Below are 24421 nucleotides of genomic sequence, written 5' to 3'. Positions count from 1 at the left end.
GTTTACACCATTATAACAGATTTTATTTTTTTTAATAAAAAGTGAATCAATCTCTGTATAAAAATAACCTCTTCCTTATTTACACCCAAATAAGAAATCACAGCTCTAAACCCCCTCCTGGAAGCTCTAAATATTGTGGCTTGATCAATATAGTGCAATATCCTGTCTGACTTTATCAGATGTCTTCACACAAACCATTCTGTGTGCTTAAAGCCAGTAGCTGAAAAACAAGACCTCATTTTAGAAAACTTGGTGTCAGATTGTATATCGGCTATGAACATATTGCTTTATAAAATGTTAAACAAGATTGGGATATAAAACAGTTTAGATGTAGAAAAAAAATGCAATAGACTTCTGTCCCCATTTAAACACAAACCAGTATAATCCTATCAAATAGCTAACCCTTAATTAACTTGTGTGCCCACTGCTATTTCTAAAAACTGTTCATCCAATCTGTAACTCCGGATTTGATTTTAAAGTGAATGTAAACATTGACATGAGGTTTTTTTTTTTTTCTCCCACCTGCTGCATGTCAGAAATGAAGAATCTGGCTTCCTCCTCCTGAGGCCAGGCTGTGAGGAAGCCAGATTCTTCATTTCTGACCTATAGAGATGGGGGGGGGGGGGGGGGGATTGCTGTTCCAGCTGTCAAGAAGGAAAGATATAAGTATTTTACCCAAACTGCTGAAATGTAAATGTTGATGAATGAAAGTGCCCCTGTGTTTAATAGGATTTTAAAAAGCCAGACACACGTCGGTTTACATTCACTTTAAAATCAAATCTAGAATGTTAGTGGTATTTGAGTTTAATTCATCAGTTGTAACAAACATGCACTATAAATTTAATGTAGATCTGGAATTCAAATTCCCACTGCTAAGCTGGCCACTTCAGAAGTCAATATTTCCATGAGCTAAAGGTTTGACTTGTTGTCTAATCAATGCTCAAACTAAAACCATGCAATTATATGGAGTGCTAATTAGACAACACTGTCACAGAATAAGAATTTATGCTTACCTGATAAAATTTCTTTTTTGACACACTGAGTCCATGGATCATCTTAATTACTAATAGGATTATTCACCTCTTGGTCAGCAGGAGGTGGCAAAGAAAAGTCCTGAGTTGCCTGCAGATAAAACTTTAACCCCTTAACGACTGAGGCAGTTAACGCCTGAGAACATACCCTGTACGTCCTCGGTGTGGAAAGCAGCTGGCAGCGATCCTGCTGCTTTCCGGTTATTGCAGTGATGCCTCGATATGTACTGGCAGAAAGGTGAAATGGTGGCATGAAATATACCAAAATGGGCCTAGATCAATACTTGGGGTTGTCTACTACCCTACAGCTAAAATTACCCCTTCACTGCTGGGCATAATACACGTGTGGTGCATAGTGGCATTTAGCAGCCTTCTAATTACCAAAAAGCAAAGCCATATATGTCTGCTATTTCTGAACAAAGGGGATCCCAGAGAAGAATTTACAACAGTTTATGCCATAATTGCATAAGCTGTTTGTAAATTTCAGTGAGAAACCGAAAGTTTGTGAACGTTTTTTGTATTTGATCGCATTTGGCGGTGAAATGGTGGCATGAAATATACCAAAATTGGCCTAGATCAATACTTTGGGATGTCTTCTAAAAATATATATACACACACATGTCAATGGATATTCAGGGATTCCTGAAAGATATTAGTGTTCCAATGTAACTAGCGCTAATTTTGAAAAAAAAGTGGTTTGGAAATAGCAAAGTGCTACTTGTATGTATGGCCCTATAACTTGCAAAGAACATGTAAACATTGGGTATTTCTAAACTCAGGACAAAAATTTAAAAACTATAGCATGGGTTTTTTTTTTTGGTGGTTGTAGATGTGTAACAGATTTTGGGGGTCAAAGTTAAAAAAGTGATTTTTTTTTTTTTTAATAGTAAATTATAAGATGATGAAAATAATGGTATCTTTAGAAAGTTATAAAGATATATAATATGTGTGGGTACAGTAAATGAGTAAGAGGAAAATTACAGCTAAACAAACACCGCAAAAATGTAAAAATAGCCTTGGTCCCAAATGGACAGAAAATGGACAAGTGATGTGGTCATTAAAGGGTTAAAGTACGGACCACATCCAAATAGTGCAGAAGTCGTTCTTTCTGAGAAGGATTAGGGCACAAAGGAGGAACAATCTCCTGATTAATGTTCCGATCAGAAAACAACCATAGGAATAAATCCTAATCTAGTACGTAAAACCACCTTATCGGAATGGAAAAAGAGACTCATCCCGCAATGCCGAGAGTTTGATACTCTACGAGAGAGGAAATAGCAACAAGAAATAAAACTTTCCAAGATAAAAACTTAATATCTAAGGAATGCATAGGCTTAAATAAAGCCATTTGAAGAACATTGAGAACTAAATTCAGACTCCATGGAGGAGTAACTGGCTTAAACACAGGCCTGATCCTAACCAAGGCCTGACAAAATGATTGAACATCTGCCAGCAGTTTGAGTAACAGAATAAATAGGGTAGAGATCTGACCCTTTAGGGAACTAGCTGATAAACCTTTCTCCAACTCCTCTTGGAGAGAAGACAAAAATCTATTTTATCCCCACTCTACACCATAAGTAGCCCTTGGATTCAGACCCATAGAAATATTAATGCCATATCTTAAAGGGACACTGAACCTGATTTTTTTTTTCTTTTGTGATTCAGATAGAGCATGCAACTTTCTAATTTACTCCTATTAATTTCTTCGTTCTCTTGCTTTCTTTATTTGAAAAAGGCATCAAAACTATTTTTTGGTTCAGACCATGGAAAGCACTTGTTTTGTGAATTTACCCACCAATCAGCAAGAACAACAGTGTGTTCACCAAAAATGGGCCAGCATCTAAGCTTACATTCTTGCATTTCAAATAAAGATACCAAGAGAATGAAAAGAATTTGATAATAGGAGTAAATTAGAAAGTTACTTAAAATTGCATGCTCTATCTGAATCACGATAGAAAAAAAATCGTCTCAGTGTCCCTTTAAGGTAAAACCTTCTAAAATACAGGCTTACGAGACTGAATCATGGTCTCTGACAGAGTCTGAAAATCCTGCTTGAATGAAAGAAACTGATTTTATCCCCAGATGCTACCGGAGTATCCTCTTCCTCACATCTGGGAGGGGACCTTGAGATAGTAACAACCGTGACAGGAACCTCGCTCACTGAATTGTTTATGTTTCCTCTTGCGCTCTATCTGCAGCATGGGAAAAAGCCGTCAACGCACTAGAGACCGTCTAGTTAAAATGTCTTGCAAGGTAACTCCAGGAGGAGCCGTGGAGGAAGCGCAGGGCACTGGTTGAATGGACGCTAATGTATAGAACATTGTCATAATGCCCCTTATCTTAACAGCATCTGAGACAATGTTAGCTCTGAAAAAGAGGTTTATTACTGACCTGTAAAATCCTCTCCATGCACGAGGAATAGAAAGGTCATTATCATCACTGACCTTGTAAAATCCTCTCCATGCACAAGGAATAGAAAGGTCATTATCATCACTGACCTGTAAAATCCTCTCCATGCACGAGGAATAGAAAGGTCATTAATATCACAACATAAAGAATGTTTTCACATTTTAATAAAAAATAAATTGAATATTCTAGAGTTACTGTGCCTTTAAATGTTAAGAGCAACATCCTAACTCTGCTTAATATCTATTTTATTAACATCCAAAACATCACATGTTGAAGGGCCTCCTGGACCGCTGTATTCACCGCTAGATCAACAAAAATGTTTGGTGTTACTGCATCTTTAAAAGATAAAATAAACTGCTTTATTTTAGTGAAATGTATTTACAAATTGACTTTCCAACATACCCAAACCTCAGCTAAGTCCTGCTGAGATTTGTTTGCCACCGGAAGAGAAACCAACTATTCATGGGAACTAACATAATACCCATCTGGTATATCCTTCATTCACACTCCTAAATAAGGCTTTCAAAACGAAATGTGAGACCCACCATCGCTCCATATCAGATAAGAGCTATGAACACAGCGTGCCAGAATGCTGCGTAGATTAGCTCCGCCCATCATGGGCATATCCAAATAAATTTCCCGGGCGGCTAAAACCTTAGAAAAGAAAGTGCCGTCTGACAAATAACTTCCATCATAGCGGTCTTTAAGATCCTTTGTATGTCTCACATTGCCTCAGCTCGCCCAGCCAGACTACCTCCCCACTGTGCAGAGAAGTCTGCAAACCATATCCTCCTCTGAGGGTGGGAGCAGATAGTTCCATCATGGTGGTGTTTGCTAAGAACTCCCGGTTGGCTAGTATATGTAAATGAGGCTGTCAGGAGTAGGATTGCACCAAACAGGCTTAGAAAAAATAAATAATCCTAGACAAATCTAACCTCCCAACCGGCTGTTTGAACTACACTAAAGCCGTAGGGAGTTGCCAACCACCACCATATATAAATATGGGAATAGTTTTATACTGTCAAAAACTGTATGCCCCAAACCTAAATATAAGAGCCATTTCTCCAAGTCCCCAGTGCCTGCATAAACTGCCCTATGACCTATCCCTCCTAGGGATAATGTCCTCTTGTGTCCATGTAAGAAGTAAAGTGCCAAACCACAGAAATGAAAATTAGCACTTACCTTCGAAATCTTACCGGCAGTAAGGCAGCTCACACGGCTTGTGAGGCCTCTCCCTCACATTGGCCTGTGGAAATAAAAATTACTGAGTATTTCTTTTTTCCCTTAGACATTCAAGGACAGGGCAGCATAAATGTATGGGAGGCACAGTGAGAATTATGTCCCACAAGTTCACATTGCTCTAAAGCCACCAATGCTCTACTGAAGAGACTGATATGGACAACGGTTACACCCTAGAACAAAGCAGCACAGTCTTGCACTACTTTAAAAATAATAAACTCTTGATTGAAGAATCTATTCTAACACCTCACTTTACCACTTCCTATCACTAACGTAGACAAAGAGAATGACTGTGGTTGGAGGGAAGGGAGGAGCTATATATAGCAGCTCTGCTGTGGTGCTCTTTGCCTCCTCCCACTGACCAGGAGGTGAATATCCCATTAGTAATTAAGATGATCTGTGGACTCATCGTGTCATAAAAAAGAAAATTAATTTGAAGTGAGCAGCAGAGCATTTTAAATTACAGATCTTTAAAGTAAGCTATAGTGCAACTTCATTACAACTGATTGATTTAAACTCCAGATGACTAACATTCTGTATCTGATTTTAAAAAGGGGAGAGTTTACCATCACCTAAACTAAATCATCCCAAACCTCTCTGGTAGAGAGCAAGCTAAATTTTCAGACCTATTTTGCAGGTGGAAATAAAATGTATCTAGAATAAAACCTTGTTTGGGTTGTAAATTGGAAGCAGAAAATGGACACAAAACCATTACATCATTCAGAGCATAACTTTTTTTTTTCTTTTTAATACATTTTAATTCTTTAACCTAATTAGTTTGTCCAAAAAACCTACCTAGGTAAGCTTTGGGAGCTAGCTTGTCATGGGTTTAGGTAGCTCCCGTTATTGTGTAACTGCTCAATAACCGATGTAGTGCTAGATTACAAGTGGAGAACTCATTTATCGACTCACAATAAATAACCAGCCATTACAATTGGCTGGTTATTGCTACCGCAAGCAATTAGCACTCAGAAAATGACCAGACCTCTGGTTAATTTTCTAAATGTTCCCCAAAATACAGTGGTGTGTGTTTTTCTATTACATATAACTACACAAAATAACCCCCAAAACTAAAGAATTTTTATTAAAAAAATAAAATATGTAACTAAATAAAAACTTGCAAAAAGCAGTAATGAGGCTTACAGTTGGCAGGCGTTAGGGAAAAAATGGCACCTAAAAGTGCCTTTATATAGCAGTCTATGGGAACTGTGTTCCCTGTCAATATATATGTCTTTTGCGAATCACTTATAATCTAGCCCTTAAATGAGTCACTAGTGTGCAACTAAGAACTTGCATATAGTGGAAGTGCAGACGCCATACTTAAAGGGATACAAAACATTTTCCTTTGGGATTCAGACAGAACATCAACATACCGTTTTAATTCCATTACCAAGTTTGCTTTTTTCCCCATGGTATTCTGTGTTATAGAGATACCTAGGTAGGCACCTATACCACTACCTGGCAGGAAATAGTGCTACCATCTAGTGCTCCAGAAATGGGCAGGCGCTTAAGCACCTGCTTTACAACAAAAGATACCAAGAGAACAAAGAAAAATAGTAAGTTTAAAACCACATGCTCTGAATTCTGAAAGGAAAGTTTTGGCTTTCATAGCCTTCTAGGAGGATTTGGAGATCCTGCAGTTTCTAGGTATAAAAAAGACCATGTACTCAAGCAGCTACTGCCTTTTAGACTTGTCTGATTATAGCAACAAATGTCTTGTAATTACAAGCCGTTAACTGTCCCTTTAAATTAATTCAGGTCTCACTGGTTGCTGTTATCCTGTTAGTAATTAAAGGGCCATGAAACCCCAAATTTCTTTTATGATTTAGCAAACAATTTTAGAACTTTTCAATTTACTCCTGTTTGCTTCATTTTCTATCCTTTGTTAAAGGAATTGCATTACTGGAAGCTAGCTTAACATGTGCAGCTAGCTCCCAGTTGTACATTGCTGCTCCTGAGCCTACCTAGGTATGGATTTAAACAAAGTATACTACGAATTCAAAGCAAATTTAAAGCATGAACATTTAATTTTGACTTGACTGCCCCTTTAAAAGCACAGTAAACAGATTTTTATACAAAATGTTTAGTTTTCATATGAATAAGTTCTGAAAATGATGGTTTCCGTAATTCTCAGAATTTGAAATGCACCCTGCTGACTACTCAAGGCTAATCCTTGTCTCTAATTGGCTTTAACTCAAAACAACTGCAAAAAAAGTGAATTTAAGAGTTGTTTAAAATTGCATGTCCTATCTGGACCATGAAAGTTTAATTTTCACTTGACTGTCTCTATAACAGGAGCATATATAGGCTTGTGTGAACACTCAAGCATATATAGGCTCCTCCAAATAAGGCACATTTAAAAATGATTACAAGAATTTTGTGTGTTTTTAAAACACTAACATCCTTTTTGTTATTACAAGGTGTTTAAAAATATGATTTAAAGGGACAATAAAGTCCTATGCTCATAAGTGATGGCCCAGATAAGCGCTTGATATCTGGAGGGTAAAGTATGGGCTTCAACTCACCTATTCTTTTTATAATCTCCTCACATTCTGTTGGGCTGGATGCTTCAAACACCAAGCAGTTGAATGATGAGTCACCTGGGTGCTCTGCTTGGTTACTAGAACAGAAAGTGAAGTTACAGTTTTGTACGCGCTTAAATAGGTCAATCAAGAAAGAAAATCTTATGTCCTAAATATGCACCCCAGCCATTCAGTATAGAGTGGAAAAACAAATTGTAGAGGTAAATTACAGGAAGAGCATGCCTATTTTACATTTTATAGGGATTTAATTTAAAGGGACACTCAGGTTTTATTAAATTTTCATGATTCAGATACAGCATGTCATTTTAAACAACTTTCCAAATTACTTACATTAAAAAAAAATGTGCAGTCTTTTATATTTACACTTTTTGAGTCACCAGCTCCTACTGAGCATGTGCAGGAACTCACAGACTATACTATATGCATTTGTGATTGGCTGATTGCTATCACATGGTACAGGGAGAGTGGAAATATACATAACTTTGAAATGTGTTAGAAAAGAATCTGCTACTAATTTGAAATTCAGAGTAAATACTATTGCATTGTCTTGTTATCTTGCATTTGTTGATTATGCAAATCTACTGTGTTTACTGGTCCTTTAAGTGTCTCTAATGTGACCCCTGGCAAACAGACCAGAAGGCTAAAATGTCACACTACTTACACAACACAGATGGCAAAGACCTTTCTATTGTCTACCCGGCGTCCTACACTGGAAACGTCAGGGTATGAGTACTTAAACATCACCTGTGGCAATAAATGATAGTTATGTTGGATTTCAGTCCCTGGTACAGGGCCTACCAGTAAGTCATTACCTCTGATGTCACTTTATCCTGTACTATCACTTCTGTCTCTTTGACATCAAACAAGCTGTCCTGTAAAAGACAAACTGTTTAGCATAATGGCCGCTGACTCAACAGCTTAGAGAACAGAAACGTTTTAAAGCATATCCTCACCCTTGGGATGCAATTCAGCTCTCGCACCCTTGTGATTCCAATTTCTAAGACTTCTTTGCCTCCATACTGTAAAAAGATACAAACGATAAGTGCATTGTTCTGCAGGCTAATGTTTTAGCTTTTGCCAATTAGACCAGCAATGGATGGAAAATCACCTGCCCAACGCCTGCCTGTCCTAAGTAATTTACAGGGTACATGATTCTGTGAAGAGAAAACCGGGTGTAAAGCGAGGAGCGTTCTTCTTGCAGTAAAAGATCTCCCCTACCACTGGCACCTACCTGCCATCCTGTTGGGGTCTGTCCTGTGCTTTCTCCTGGCTTCTTGGTTTTTGCTGGAGCTGGAAGTTGGGTACCTTCTCCTTTACTTCCCTGAGGTAGGTCAACAGGGGACGAAACACTTCCCCGTTCTTACAGCGCCAACGGATTAAGTGGAAGACCAGAGGCTCGCCCTTCAATTTGTTCAACACAGTTCCAGCCTGAGGATAAGAGAAAGATCTGAACAGCATGGCCTTGTATGGAACACTATTCTCACCAAGCAATAGCAGGTTCCTCTACCCTCTGTAGTAGGCAAATGTATTCATTAGAGAAAAATGCAGAATATTGCTGGGGACCAAGGCATTTGGCTCTTTCTGCAGCAGCATTTAATAGAAAATAAGTACAATACACAAATGTACGGATTTGTGCAGATACTCGGTGTTGCACTTTCCTCATATATCTGGTAGTTGGAAGACCCAGATGCTTCAGACATATTTTTGAATGCGGGTTATATATTAATATTTCACATTATTTGTTACAAGTAAATAAGCCTGCCCAGAGGGCAGTCCAATTATTTTTTAAACTACAGATGTAGAAACAACGTATTTTGTAACTCTTCTTTCTTTTTTTAAGACACGATGAGTCCACGGATCATCTTAATTACTAATGGGATATTCACCTCCTGGTCAGCAGGAGGAGGCAAAGAGCACCACAGCAGAACTGTTAAATAGCTCCTCCCTTCCCTCCCACTCCAGTCATTCTCTTTGCCTACGTTAGTGATAGGAAGAGGTAAAGTGAGGTGTTAGATCAGATTCTTCAATCAAGAGTTTATTATTTTTAAAGTAGTGCCAGAGTGTGCTGCTTTGTTTTACGGTGTAGCCGTAGTCCATATCAGTCTCTACAGTAGAGCTTTTGGTGGCTTTAGAGCAATGGGAACTTGTGGGACATAAATCTCACTGCTCCTCCCATATTTTGATGCTGCCCTGCCTCTGGAAAACCTGAGAGATTCTAACTCAGGACTTTCTCTTCATTCTCAGGTCCATGGGAGGGATAGGACCTCTTAAACCTGGAATCTGCCTTGCTGCCAGGTAGAAAATGAGGTAAGTGCTGACTTTTTTTCTAGGGGGATTTGGAAAGTCTCAGAAAAAGGTTGAGGGCACTTCATTTATTTTAAACATAAGCCTCATTCTTTCATAGTTTCCCCTTAGACATAGGGGACATTTGGGCAGTTTTTGCAGCAGGCACTGGGGCTTCAGGAGTCTCAAACATAAAGGAGACTCTTTATTTACTTATACACGAGCCTCATGTTTATCGCATAGTTCCCCTTAGACATAGGGGGCATTTGGGCAGCGTTGTAGAAAGCGCTAGGGCTTAATGGAAATGGAGTCTCAGAGATAAAGGAGACTCTTTATCTGGACCCATGCACAAGTAAATAAAGGAGACACTTTATTTCTTTGTACATGGGACATGCCTAATTGTAATCGCATAGTCTCCCATTAGACATAGGGGACATTTGGGCGAGGAGTCAATGTAGCAGCAGACCCTGGGATTTATCGGGCAGCGTTGCAACAGTCACTAGGGCTTTTATATTATTGTTATTATACTTTTCCCGGCCGGTTGGTAACTTTGGGTTTTCCTCCCAGAGGCAGGTTTCTGCTTTCAAGATTATCTGCAGATCAGACGAAAGGAGAGGCATTCTTACACTGCGTAAGAGAAACCTCAGACCTGGGAACGATTGTTCCAGTTCCAATACAGGTACTGGGTCTGTTTTTTTTTTATACCAATCGGTTTGTAGTTACCAAGAGAGGGAACCTTCAGACCACTTTTTAGATCTCAAGAGTCTAAACAGATTTTCTTAGTGTACCCTCCTTCAAGATGACAACTATTATTCGTTCCATTCTTCCCTTGATCCAGGAGGGTCAATTTATGACAGTGGATTTAAAGGACGTGTACCTGCAGGTGCCATTCACTAGTTGGACATACACTTCCAGTTCGTGGCCCTTCTTTTTTGGTCACAGCTCTTAGTTTTCACAAAGGCTCTGGGAGCGCTGTTGACATTCTAGTCCAGACGCCATCCTTACAGCTAACAAGATTTCACACGGACTTGGCGTTATCCTTCCCGTGGTCTTACGGGTGGAAGGTAAATTTGGAAAAGAGTTCCTTAGTCCCATGACAAGGGTAACTTTCTTGGGAACCAAAATAGATTCCATATCAATGACAATTTTTCTGACAGAATGTCAGGAAATCAGAGATTATCTATACTTGTTTAGTCATTTAGTCCACGCCTCGGCCTTCAGTGGCTCAGTGCATGGAGGTAATCGAGCTGATGGTGACGGCAATGGACATCATCCCGTTTGCTCGGTTCCATCTTGGATCTCTGCAGTTAAGCTTGCTCAGGCAATGGATCGGAGATTATCCAGATTTATTTCCTCGAATACTACTGGAGCAGGAGACAAGGGATTCTCTTCAGTGGTAGTTGTCTCTATATCATCTCTCCCCGGGAACCTGCTTTTGCAGACCATGTTGGGCGTTTGTGACAACAGACGCCAGCCTTCTAGGGTGGCGAGCAGTCTGGGGCTCCCTAAGGGCTCAGGGGGTTTGGATTTAGCCAGAGTCTTTTCTTCCTATAAACATTCTGGAGCTGAGAGCGATCTCCCATGTTATTCTGGCCTGGCCTCAGTTAGCCTCGGTCCAGTTTATCAGGTTCCAGTCGATCAAATCAATCATCAGGGAGGAACGAGGAGTTCCTTAGCGATGACAGAAGTGTCCACAATAATTCAGTGGACGGAGGCCCATTCTTGCTGCTTGTTGGCGAGCTACATCCCAGGGGTGGAACATGTCGGCGGATTTCCTGCGCAGGCAGTCCTTTCATCCAGGGAAGTGGGAACTCCATCTGGAAGTGTTCTCCAGTTTTGTTTTGTTTTTTTCCTCCGTTTGCTTTTCTTCCTTGGGCCATTGTTCGACTCAAGCAGGAGAGTGCTTCGGTGATCCTTATAGCACCGACTTTGCCTTGTAGGATTTGGTATGCAGATCTGGTGGACATGCCATCTCTGCCACCTTGGGGACTTCTGTTGAGGAAGTACCTTCTAATCAAGGGTTCCACCTTCACACAAATCTGGAACTGACTGCTTGGAGATTGAACACTTATTATCCAAGAAGGGTTTTTCTGACTGTCATTGTGACCATGATTCAGACTCGAAAAGCCTGTTATTAGTCAAATTTATCATAGGATATGACGTAAATATATTGGTGTGAATCCATGGACTACTCATGGAGTAGATAGGATTTATAGAATTTTGTCTTTTTTCTAGGGTTTATCGAGCTCTCTGCATTTCAGTATCAGTCTCCTTATCTTATTTCCATTCAGATAAGGTCGTTTTACGTACTAACTTAGGATTTCTTCCTAAGGTTATTTCTGTCGGGAACATTAATCAGGAGATTGTTGTTATTTCCTTGTGTCCTAATCCTTCTCCTAAGAAGGAAAGACTTTTGTACAATTTGGACGTGGTCCGTACTTTGAAGTTTTCCTGCAGGCGACTGAGGGCTTTCATCAGTCTTCTTCTTTGTTTGTGGTTTTCTCAGGAAAACACGGCTAGTTTTCTTTCTTTTTGTCTGAAGAGCATCATACGTTTTGCATATGAGACTGCTGGATATCAGCCTCCTGAGAGAGTTATGGCTCCTTTCAGAAGGACTGTTGCTTCCTAATGGGCATTCAAAAATGAAGCTTTTGTAGAACAGATTTGCAAGGCTGCAACTTGTTCCTCTCTTCACACTTATTCAAAGTTTTACAAATTTGACATTTTTGCCTCGGCTGAGGCTGTTTTTGGGAGAAAGGTTCTTCAAGCAGTGGTGCCTTCCATTTAGGTTCCCTGTCTTGTCCCTCCCGTATCATCTGTGTACTCTAGCTTGGGTATTGAATCCCATTAGTAATTAAGATGATCCGTGGACTCATCGTGTCTTAAAAAAGAAAAGAAAATTTATGCTTACCTGATAAATTTATTTCTTTTTTGACACCATGAGTCCACGGCCCGCCCTGTTCTTAGACAGGTTATGGGTTATTGTAAACCTCTGCACCTTGGCTTTTCCTTTCTCTTCCTAACTTCGGTCGAATGACTGGAGTGGGAGGGAAGGAAGGAGTTATTTAACAGCTCTGCTGTGGTGCTCTTTGCCTCCTCCTGCTGACCAGGAGGTGAATATCCCATTAGTAATTAAGATGATCCGTGGACTCGTGTCAAAAAAGAAATACATTTATCAGGTAAGCATAAATTTTCTTTTTATATAAAAATTGAAGCTACAGGTGTAGCAATACTATAATTTTAATGGACTACTATCTTAAATATATCAAAAATATTTTCTATATAATAAACTACAGAAATAGCCACACTCTAATTAGACAAACTACTGTCCTAATTAAATACAAAGTTTCTTCTCTTTAAATTATATCTACTTTAAGTATATTTCTTTATATACATAACCCCTAAACCACAAAACCCCTATATCGCAATAAACCTATTTACTCTATTAACCCCTAAACCGCAAAACCCCTACATCGCAATAAACCTATTTAACTTATTAACCCTTTAAACCGCCAAAACCCACAACGCAAATAACTATTTAAATAACTAAGTACAGTACACTAACCTAACACCCCCTAATCTAACAACCCCACAACCTAACACACCCCATTAAATAAACCCATATTACCTAAAAAATCAAATTACCAAATTTATCAAAATTAAACCTAATCCCTATGAAAATAAAAAAGACCCACCCAAAATAAAAACACCCCTTACTCTAAGAATAAACTACCAGTAGCCCTTAAAAGGGCTTTTTGCAGGGCATTGCCCCAAGATAATCAGCTCTTTTTCAAGAAAATACACAAAGCCCCCCCTAACAGTAAAACCCACCCACCAACCCCCCCCCCCCCAAATAAAATAACCGAACACTAAAAAACCTAAACTACCCATTGCCCTGAAAAGGGCATTTGTTTGGGCAATTTACCTATTTTTCTGCCCATCTCTAATCTAAATAAAACAAATCCCCCCAAAAAAACCTTAAAAAATCCTAAATCTAACCCCCAGGTTGGTTACTCACGGTTCCTGAAGTTCGGCGGAGAAGGTCCTGTTCCAGGCGGTGAAGTCTTCTTCCATGTGCAACCTCTTCTTCCAGGAACATCCTACACAGAGCGGAGATGAAGACTGAAGACCGCGGAGCTGAAGACCGGCGACCATGGAGCCATGGAGCATGCAGGATCCTCTTCGTACGATCTCCGCCGTACACTGAATTCAAGGTACGCGATTAAAGATGGCGTCCCTTGAATTCCTATTGGCTGATTTGATTCTTCCAATTCAAATCAGCCAATAGGATGAAAGCTACTCAAATCCTATTGGCTATTTAAATTAGCCAATAGCATGAGAGCAAGTGAAATTCTATTGGCCGATTTGAATAGCCAATAAAATTTCACTTGCTCTCATCCTATTGGCTAATTTGAACAGCCAATAGGATTTGAGTAGCTTTCATCCTATTGGCTGATTTGAATTGGAAGAATCAAATCAGCCAATAGGAATTCAAGGGACACCATCTTTAATCGCGTACCTTGAATTCAGTGTACGGCGGAGATCGTACAAAGAGGATCCTCCACGCTCCATGGCTCCGCGGTCGCCGGTCTTCAGCTCCGCACAGGATGTTCCTGTAAGAAGAAGAGGTTGCGCTTGGAAGAAGACTTCACCGCCTGGAACAGGACCTTCTCCGCCGAACTTCAGGAACCGTGTGTACCAACCTGGGGGTTAGATTTAGGATTATTTTTTTTTGGGGGGGGGGGATTGGTTTTTATTTAGATTAGGGATGGGCAGAAAAATAGCTAAATGCCCTATTACCCCAATGGGTAGTTTAGGTTTTTTAGTGTTAGGTTATTTTATTTGGGGGGGGGGGGTTTACTGTTAGGGGCAGCTTTGTGTATTTTCTTGAAAAAGAGCTGATTATCTTGGGGCAATGCCCTGCAAAAAGCCCTTTTAAGGGCTACTGGTAGTTTATTCTTAGAGTAGGGGGTGTTATTATTTTCTTAGGGATTAGGTTTAGTTTTGATAAAATTTGGCAATTTTATTTTTTTATTTTCTGTAATGTTAGTTTTATTTTTTGTAAACTTATTTTTTTATCTTTAGAATTAATTAGATTAGGCAATTTGGGTTTACTTAGTGGGGTGTTAGGTTAGTGTACTGTACTTAGGTATTTAAATAGTAATTTGCGTTGTTGGTTTTGGCGGTTTAAAGGGTTAATAAGTTAAAAAGGTTTATTGAGATGTAGGGGTTTTGCGGTTTAGGGGTTAATTGGGAAAATAGGTTTATTGCGATGTAGGAATGTTGCGGTTTAGGGGTTAATAGGGAAAATAGGTTTATTGCGATGTAGGGGTTTAGGGGTTAATAGGGTAAATAGGTTTATTGCGATGTAGGGGTTTATAGGGTAAATAGGTTTATTGCTATGTAGGGATTTTGCGGTTTAGGAGTTAATACTTCGTGTAGGATTTTTTTGTTGTTGTTATATTTCGTGCGGGCGGTGTTTTTTTTGTTTGTTTTTTTTTGTTTTGTTTTTAATACTTGATGCGGGCGGTTAGTTTTTTTTTTAGTCCAGTGGATTGCGAAAATGGCATCCTTTTGTCCTCGTGCTGCCAACATTCCATTGAGGATGCATGCGCAACTGCCGACGGACATTACAAACGCAATTATAGTACAGATTGCTATATTAGCATGTGGCTGTTATAGCCCTATCCTGAGTGGCATTAACCTCACTAGAAGCTGTTCACGAGTCTAAAAAAAAAAATACTGCAGTGCATCTCACCTGTCCGTTTAGTGCATTCCTTAGCGATACTCCATTTATCTCATCGATCACATCTCCAGCCAGCACCATCTCATCTATCTCTGCCTGACTGCCCGGCAGGATTTCTACCACAAATACTCGTCCCTCCACGTACCTGGGGAGAGAGAGAACAACCAAGATTAAGTGCCATGAATAAAGTGGAATAGTGCTAATGCTGGTGATCCTTTCTATATGTAAATGCACTATTATTACCCCTTTGGGTGCTTGTGCACAAAAAAAAAAAAAAAAATCAGCTGCCCCATTGTCTGCAGTGGGCGATACCTTGTTCACTGCTTATTGCTGGAGTTGTAGTGAGGATCTCACAACCCTTGGACACTAGAAGTATTTTTTGCAATAGTCATCAAAGCAGCATGAAGAGAGTGTGGCTAAAGGCATTGTGCTGCCAGGTCAAAGAATAAAATCCCCCCCCCCCCAGCTGTTTATCCACTACATTCTATACTATTGACCTACCAGCAAAAACAAAGACTATGGGGTATGTTAACAAGCACCTATGCATTTACACATAGTGGGGATCATGTGCATTGACGCTATTTAGTGTTCCTTTAACCGTGTGGAAAAAAATTAAAAGCTCATGTCCACTGGATCTAATCATATTGCACCATGAGTTTTAGATTCATTCAAAGGAGCTTCCAATAAAGTATAATCATATGGCACATAGACCTAAGGAAGCTGACATGTATTAGGTATCCAGTGCACTAGTGTCTATACATGTGTTTAGCCCCCTGTAAAAGGGGTTAAACACAGTTACAATAAGCAGATCCTAAACCAAACAGTGGTGGTTACTCCATTCCCAGTTTAAAGCAGATTTTTACTATTATTTAAACTGCTTTTGTGGAAGTTAAACACGTAGGTACAGGCAAGTAGGAGTGCACCAAAATAACGCTCTAAGGAATTAGAACATTTCATTTTTGCCTCCTTACATTCCTTTAAATAAGCGTGGCAAGGGCGTTACTCTTGTGAACTCTGGTCAAGCCAGTTTCTGAGTCCACCACGCCCCATCAGCTGAAATTATAGGGTTGACTGAATGCCCTGCAGATATCTAGAGTAGGAGGGGTGTGTGTGTGTGTGTGTGTTCTACTGCAGAAACCAACCAGATGGTGACACAGTTATTAGAGAGATCTACATGATTTAGTGTAAATACCGGGGGTAGGGCACATAAGCTATAATAACAGCCGAGAGATATTACACAGAAAATCTAGTTTTTTGGTTGTTGCTGTGATTGAGCAAACAACAGCAGCCATCACAACATAGTAAAAGCAGCGTTGTTATAGATGATGTCACAGAGAGACAGCTGTGTCTTTAGTTATGTTACTAGTTAGTTACCAGTCTGTACCAATGAGGACAGAGTTTGGAATGCTAGCTAGACATTAATTAGCTGTCACTGGTTAGTTAGTTAAATGGAAAGTAAACAATTTGAGATTGTAAAATTTTGCATCCCTAAATAAAGTCTGAATACTTCACAAGCCTAAACCTGCCACATATTTGTCCCTGACCAGCTTCAGCAGAACTTATCATGAATATAAGTAGCTAGATTTGTTTGTTCCATTAGCAAGTCCTGCTTGGCTCCTCTATCTCGCTTTTACAAGGTGTTCACTATCCCTTTATAGGAAAAGGAGTATGAAAACCAAACTTTTTATTTTGGGATTCAGACAGAGCACACATTTAAAAAAACTGCTACCCGTGCTGCAAACACATGCACTTTCCTGCTTTTCAACAATGGAATAAACAAGAGAATGAAGAAAATGTGCTCTTTTCTGAATCATGAACTTTTAAAGTCATAACATTATATATATATATACACACACGTGTGTGTGTGTATATATATATATATATATATATATATATATATGTGTATATATATATATATATATATATATGTGTATGTATATATATATATATATATATATATATATATATATATATATATTATGTATATGTATATATACACACACACACACGTGTGTGTATATATATATATATATATATATATATATATATATTCAAATATACATATATCTGTAGCATATATCAACAATAGCAAAAATCTGCATACAAAATAAAATATTTTATAAGAATTTACAACTGTCATTATGGCAGTAGAATTTGCATTTTTTGCATCACACAAATATATATTCTTTTGTGTAGCCACTTGAATAGATATAAAATGATCAAGGTAACACTGTGTAGTGCGTTGCTGGATCAGAGTTCTGATATTATTCCAGAAGAAAAGGCAAATGTAAAAGGTCCATTAATGGGAGAGTCAACACAATAGATAATCCATTTATCACCCATTCCCCAGTTTTGCAAAGCTACATATATAATAATACACTTTTTGCCTCTGTAATTACCTTGTATCTAAGCCTCTGCAAACTGCCCGTTTATTTCAGTTCTTTTGTCAGACTTTAAATGCCAATCAGTGCTTACTCCTAGGTTATTTCACGTACGTGAGCTCAATGTTATCTATGACACACATGAATGAACGCCCTCTAGAGGTGAAAATCTGTCAAAATGCATTCACATAAAAAGGCGGCCTTCAAGGTCTAAGAAATTAGCATATGAGCCTATCTAGGTTTAGCTTTCAACTAAGAATACCAAAAGAACAAGCAAATTTAGTGATAAAAGCAAATAGTAAAGTTGTTTAAAATGACATGCACTATTTGAATCATGAAAAGTTTATTTTGCACTTGACTGCCCCTTTAAATATAGCAGAATATCGAAATCAATAAATGCATAATTAAAAGACAATTGGTACCAATTTTTTTGGAATTTCAAATGAGCAGTAGATTTTTTTCCTGATATATTTTAGTTTCTTAGCATTTCCCTGCATCATGCGACAATCAAAGACTACTATCCGTATATGCTGTAAACTCTTGCACATAGAGCTAGTGTCTCTGAAAGAGAGCACAGAAAATGTCTGTGCACAGTTTGATAATAGTGTTTGTTTTTTAACTGATATGCTCCGTCAGGATCATGGAAGTTTAATCTTTACTGTCCCTTTAATAGTGAAAAGACACTGCAAATATTTCTTTTTATTATTAGGACAATTTATAATTGATAGAATTCTTACCTAAGAACCATTCCCAGTTCCCGGCATGGTACAGTCTGATACACAGCACACACCTAGAGGCAACACAGGCTGTCATTTCTTAGAAATACTAACTCAAGACAGGTGTGTGAATTTATCGGTTGATTATAAAAGAAATTCACAAATCAATAGGAATAGAGATAGGAAAAGATTTAAAAAAGGCAAGTGTGGCGCATAGGCAATTTAACCGTAGCTACAACCTTGTTACATTTTTGATCAAATAACATCCCCATGTGTCTATTATAAGGTAATGATACAGTACAACCTCATCCAGACATGTATTTAACAATACAATGTAACCTAGATTGTAAGCTCTTATGGTCAGCAGACATGCAGCACGTACCGGCAGGAGCCAGCTCTCGTCTAGGAAGCTAGAGTTCTGCAAACAAACAAAAGCCGTGTGTTACATTAACCAGGTGTAACATCACATTTGTTGAGAATAAGAATTTCGAACAGCAGATAGACGATATAGCAAATTTGAGGGCAAGTCATACTGTATTGGGACTGTAATAAGATTACATTTTATTGTGCTGCTCTAATTGGATTCCAATACACCCTATAACAGTTACCTGCAGATCCAATAAGAAATCGCTCTGAGAGATCACCAGCAAGATGGAAAGGAAAGGCTCTGAAGGGAGACACAGGACAACAGGACTATTACATAACTGATGTGTGCACAGTGGGTACCACCAAGTGAAAGATAATGAGCAGATAGGTGGCCACCAAGTGAAGGACAATGGGTAGAGAAGAGGGCATGACAATGATGGGTGTTAAGCCCAGATTGTTTAGAAGAGTGATTGGGCAGATAATACAGAGACTCAGCTGCTCCTTAGACAATGTGGATTAAAGTTATAGGGGAAAAATGGGTAGAAGGGTCAAAATCATAACATTACCAAAATGCTCCTCATTTCTCAGGACAGACAGCAGCGGATCGTACCACTAGAAATGAGGGAACTCACATTAGAAAGAAGATTATTTTAATGGAATTAATATATTCTTGGTGGTGTAATGTGCTGCTGAGAACATTGACACTTATTCTGAGGGAAAATCGTAAAAAGGCTACCATAGTGAATGTTTAAGAGTAACTGTGTTCTGAATGTAAAACTTCAGATTATGTTATATCACCTCCAGTAGTTTTGGAGTGTGTAGCAGATGCTGGATCGCCAATGCCAGTGACTTCCTGTTAAGAGCCATGCGCAGGAAGTACCGCCCCCGTCCTTGAGTATTTATTACTTTGGGGCAGGCTCTGGTCTTCTCTACCATGACTGACAAATGTGAAACCCTAATTGAAAAACACACATTAATAACAGGGCTGATAATATCCATCAAAACAAACAGATTTTTGGCCTTTAAACAAATATCCTCTGGCATCTCTGAAAACTATAGTCCACCATAACCCCCAGGCCCATCTGGTCCCAGTTTGTCCCCAAATACCCTCAAACACTTCTGGTCCCAAGAGTCCCCAATTACCCTCTGCCCCTTCTGATGTCAGTGTGTCCCCAATTAGCCTTAGCCATTTCTGATGCCAGTGCCCCCCCCAATTACCCTCAGACATTCCTGGTCCCTGTGAGTCCTCATTACCCTCAGGCACCTGTAACCCCTGCATGCTTCTCTCTCGTCTTTACCTGCCGCAGGTATCATGCATGGGCAGTTCCTCAATCCAGTCCCAGAAGTCACGTTTTTTTAATCCTAGCACTGCACCTGATAGAAGAAAAGAGTCCAGGGATAAGCAGATCCCAGCACTACCCTCTTCAGTTGTCTGTCTGAAACTACATATCATTACCCACCCCATAATAAAAGGACAATTAAAAAGGGACCTGAAAGTTGCATTCTCCCAGTAGTGAATTGCTACTCCTTCCACAATGGATACCAAGAGAATAAAGCAACTTTGATATGCTGTCTGAATCATAAAACTTCAGTATGATAGGAGCTAAGTCACAACTAAGGAGACCAAGAAAAATAGGTCCATTTGATAACAGTAAATTGGAATGGTTTTTAAACTATGGACTCTAAATCCTGAACGTTTAATTTCGACTTCCCTGTCCCTTTAAACCCTTCCAGGCTACCAATCTGGTCGAAGTCAACAGCATTGCTAGGGTTATTAACAGAACAATTTACCTCTTTAGCTTAGCTGTGGTTACCCTGGCAAATAGATTACCAACTCCCCTACATTTAGACAGTCACTCACTCTTCAGTCCTTTGCGAAGAATCATCTCCACTACGTCGCAAAGAGGGGTCACATGTGGACAGTCATCTGTGATTGGGTCTGAGCCAGCTGCCTGCAGAGCCAGGACACAGGCTATAGCAAAATGTGATAGAGAAGTGTATAGTGATCAATTTCTTCTCCAGATAGCCCCAACCTCTATTTCACATCTAACCAATCAAATTATTTCTCCTCCATGTGTCAGCTCCTTAGTGACCCAACTAACCGAATTCCCCAACTTTTAGCATATCTCATGTTTACTCCGACATCTAGCACCCCTTCTTCCCTGCTAGTGACCACTGCACTTGTTCCCACCTAATTTCTAGCCATTCATTATCCTCAGCAGTGATTCAGTCCTATTCTCTCATAATTTACCATACTTTGCTGCTCACTATTCTCTCATCATTTTATCGTCCCCAGCAGTGGTTCAGTCCTATTCTCTCATAATTTACCATACTTTGCTGCTCACTATTCTCTCATCATTTTATCGTCCCCAGCAGTGGTTCTCTGCCCCATTCTTCCTTCTTTCAATGTCCCTAGAGAAATATCCCCTTATTACTCAAACTTTTCAGTGTCTCCCCTACTCTCTCACCTTCCAGTCACTGGTACTGCATCTCCCCTACCTTCCAGTCACTGGTACTGCATCTCCCCTACCTTCCAGTCACTGGTACTGCATCTCCCCTACCTTCCAGTCACTGGTACTGCATCTCCCCTACCTTCCAGTCACTGGTACTGCATCTCCCCTACCTTCCAGTCACTGGTACTGCATCTCCCCTACCTTCCAGTCACTGGTACTGCATCTCCCCTACCTTCCAGTCACTGGTACTGCATCTCCCCTACCTTCCAGTCACTTGTACTGCATCTCCCCTACCTTCCAGTCACTGGTACTGCATCTCCCCTACCTTCCAGTCACTGGTACTGCATCTCCCCTACCTTCCAGTCACTGGTACTGCATCTCCCCTACCTTCCAGTCACTGGTACTGCATCTCCCCTACCTTCCAGTCACTGGTACTGCATCTCCCCTACCTTCCAGTCACTGGTACTGCATCTCCCCTACCTTCCAGTCACTGGTACTGCATCTCCCCTACCTTCCAGTCACTGGTACTGCATCTCCCCTACCTTCCAGTCACTGGTACTGCATCTCCCCTACCTTCCAGTCACTGGTACTGCATCTCCCCTACCTTCCAGTCACTGGTACTGCATCTCCCCTACCTTCCAGTCACTGGTACTGCATCTCCCCTACCTTCCAGTCACTGGTACTGCATCTCCCCTACCTTCCAGTCACTGGTACTGCATCTCCCCTACCTTCCAGTCACTGGTACTGCATCTCCCCTACCTTCCAGTCACTGGTACTGCATCTCCCCTACCTTTCAGTCACTGGTACTGCATCTCCCCTACCTTCCAGTCACTGGTACTGCATCTCCCCTACCTTTCAGTCACTGGTACTGCATCTCCCCTACTCTCATACCTTTCAGTCACTGGTAATGCATCTCTCCTACTCTCCTACCTTTCAGTCACTGCATCTCCCCTACTCTCATGCCTTTCAGTCACTGGTACTGCATCTCCCCTACTCTCATACCTTTCAGTCACTGGTAATACATCTCTCCTACCTTTCAGTCACTGGTACTGCATCTCCCCTACTCTCTCACCTTTCAGCCGCGTCCCTTGCATTGTACCCCTCCTACTCTCATATCTTTCAGTGTCACTGGCAATACATTTTCGCACATTTAAGCGTCCCTTGTAATGGGCCCCTCTTACTCTCGCACCTTTCGGCGTCCATTTCGAAACCTCCCCTATTCTCACAACTTTCAGCGTCCCTTGCATGAATGGACCCCGTTACTCTCATACCTTTCAGTGTTCCTAGCAGCGGCTCCTTGCCTGCCATGCTGAATCGGACTCTTCCGCAAACAATATGGATCTACCATTTGCAAAAGGGAGGGGTTATATTTAACCCGTGCAACTTTGTAGTGACTGCAAACAAGTAGAAGTAACACGGTGCCCCCTATCGACTGTAAAGGTGGACTGACCCAGATGAAATATATAACGCTGGAATCAGTCCATATACAGTAATTCATTAGTTGCACAAATTCATCCTCGAACTGCACTGCGTGTAGAAGTAGCTTGGTTATGTGTTGGATGAAGTGACATAAACGTGGTAAATATAGAATAAAAAAAAAGGGACGAGTACAAAGGGATCAGGTGTGACACATAATTAAGATCTGTTCCTCTGATCATGATCCAGTGTAACAATTTACATTATAAATGAATCTCCTCCTGGTTAATCAGCCTGGTTCAGAAATGGCACAATCATAATGGGTGAAGATCTAAATAAGTATAAAAGTTTGGCTAGTATTGGAAATAGCTCCGTTACGTTTATTTTTGCACATGGAATATCTGTTTTGCATTGAAAACACAGCCCATTTAAACAGGCTGAGGTTGCAGAAAAGCAGACACCCTTTTCTATTTATCTCCACATATGCCTCTTTATCTTATATTTGTCTAGACATAAAGGATAATACCTAGAGAGAGCAATTGAAAATTAACCTTTTAGTATCTGTCACTCCCATTCCCACAGGGCTGCTGCTGATTCTTGTTTACATATCTTTTCTTTAGAGAATACAAAACTATTTATATTTTTAGTATAGATGGTGTTCAAACAGTCAAAATCAGCTATTTGAAATAACAAAATAAAGGTAAAGGAACTATTTGTAACCAATTTAATACACCCCAGCAGGTAATATGGATCAATGGGAACATTTTAAAGAAGATCATTTTTTACAGTACAATGCCCCTCTAAGTATCTTTAAGACATGCTTTGCATGCCCCTTAGGAGCGTAAAGGAGCACACAGTGGCAGCTGGGAACTCAAGTGATATTACTGGGTAGATGTATGTCTAATACAGACAATAACACAACTCTGTGATGTTTTGTAACACGATACCATGTTACTTTAAAGGGACACTGAACCCAAATATTTTCTTTTGTGATTCAGATAGAGCATGACATTTTAAGCAACTTTCTAATTTACTCCTATTATCAAATGTTCTTTATTCTCTTGGTATCTTTATTTGAAATGCAAGAATGTAAGTTTAGATGCCGGCCCATTTTTGGTGAACAACCTAGGTTGTCCTTGCTGATTGGTGGATAAATTCATCCACCAATCAAAAACTGCTGTCCAGAGTTCTGAACCAAGAAAAAAAAGCTTAGATGCCTTCTTTTTCATATAAAGATAGCAAGAGAACGAAGAAAAATTGATAATAGAAGTAAATTAGAAAGTTGCTTAAAATTGCATGCTCTATCTGAATCACGAAAGAAAAATTTTGGGTTCAGTGTCCCTTTAAACATTTGGTGTTAGTAACAAAAAAAAACAACTAGATCCCATATAGTAACACAATTTACTGACATACAGTAATGTGACACCAGGTAACTTGACACTATATAGTCACTGCAGCATAAGTAATCCTATCAGAGTGACATAACTAAACGGGCAATGTATTTTTAGACCATATAGTCACAAATGTACAATGTAGTTTGTAACTATATAGGGCACAGCACTCCATAAAATTACCGGACATCCTATAAGTGATTGGCCACACGTGGTAGGTGGGAATAACAGAGTGTCTCCCCAAAAGCTCAACCTTAGCCCCAAGGTTGATCCCACCAAGTATGTTTTCCCAAATCAGCAGTCACTTTGCCCCCTTGGTTGCCAGTAACACACATACTCTTAACTGACAGAAGCATACACAGAGCAATGATTTTACACCCCATGGCTGCATGTGACGCATATAATAGAAAGTGCACAGTTATTTCTTTTTGAGCTACAGTATATTTA

At 39.8% G+C, this 24421-nt stretch overlaps 1 protein-coding gene across 4 annotated transcripts; it reads right to left on the bottom strand.

Moving 5' to 3' along the window:
- Positions 1-10: 10 nt before the first annotated feature.
- On the bottom strand, positions 11-22577 carry LOC128655463 (uncharacterized). Of its 4 annotated transcripts, XM_053709078.1 has the most exons (16): positions 22439-22577; positions 20576-20686; positions 20013-20088; positions 19513-19669; positions 19281-19326; positions 18957-19015; positions 18731-18766; positions 18370-18422; positions 15264-15396; positions 8454-8650; positions 8331-8376; positions 8176-8241; positions 8035-8094; positions 7884-7966; positions 7205-7299; positions 11-220 (listed from the first exon to the last, which is right to left on the bottom strand). In XM_053709078.1, the coding sequence occupies exons 1-16, from the start codon at positions 22473-22475 to the stop codon at positions 186-188; spliced, it is 1290 nt and encodes a 429-aa protein (XP_053565053.1). In that variant the 5' UTR covers positions 22476-22577; the 3' UTR covers positions 11-185. The 4 variants fall into 4 exon arrangements, with proteins under 4 accessions (XP_053565053.1, XP_053565062.1, XP_053565058.1 ...); XM_053709087.1 differs by lacking the exon at positions 7205-7299; XM_053709083.1 differs by lacking the exon at positions 20576-20686 and having other exon boundaries at positions 22439-22491.
- Between the last annotated feature and the right edge of the window lie 1844 nt (positions 22578-24421).

The sequence above is a fragment of the Bombina bombina genome, chromosome 1, assembly GCF_027579735.1.
Source record: "Bombina bombina isolate aBomBom1 chromosome 1, aBomBom1.pri, whole genome shotgun sequence".
In the NCBI taxonomy this organism is placed as follows: domain Eukaryota; kingdom Metazoa; phylum Chordata; class Amphibia; order Anura; family Bombinatoridae; genus Bombina; species Bombina bombina.
The sequence above is the reverse complement of the archived record's forward strand: the minus strand, read 5'-3'. Positions and strand labels throughout refer to the sequence as shown.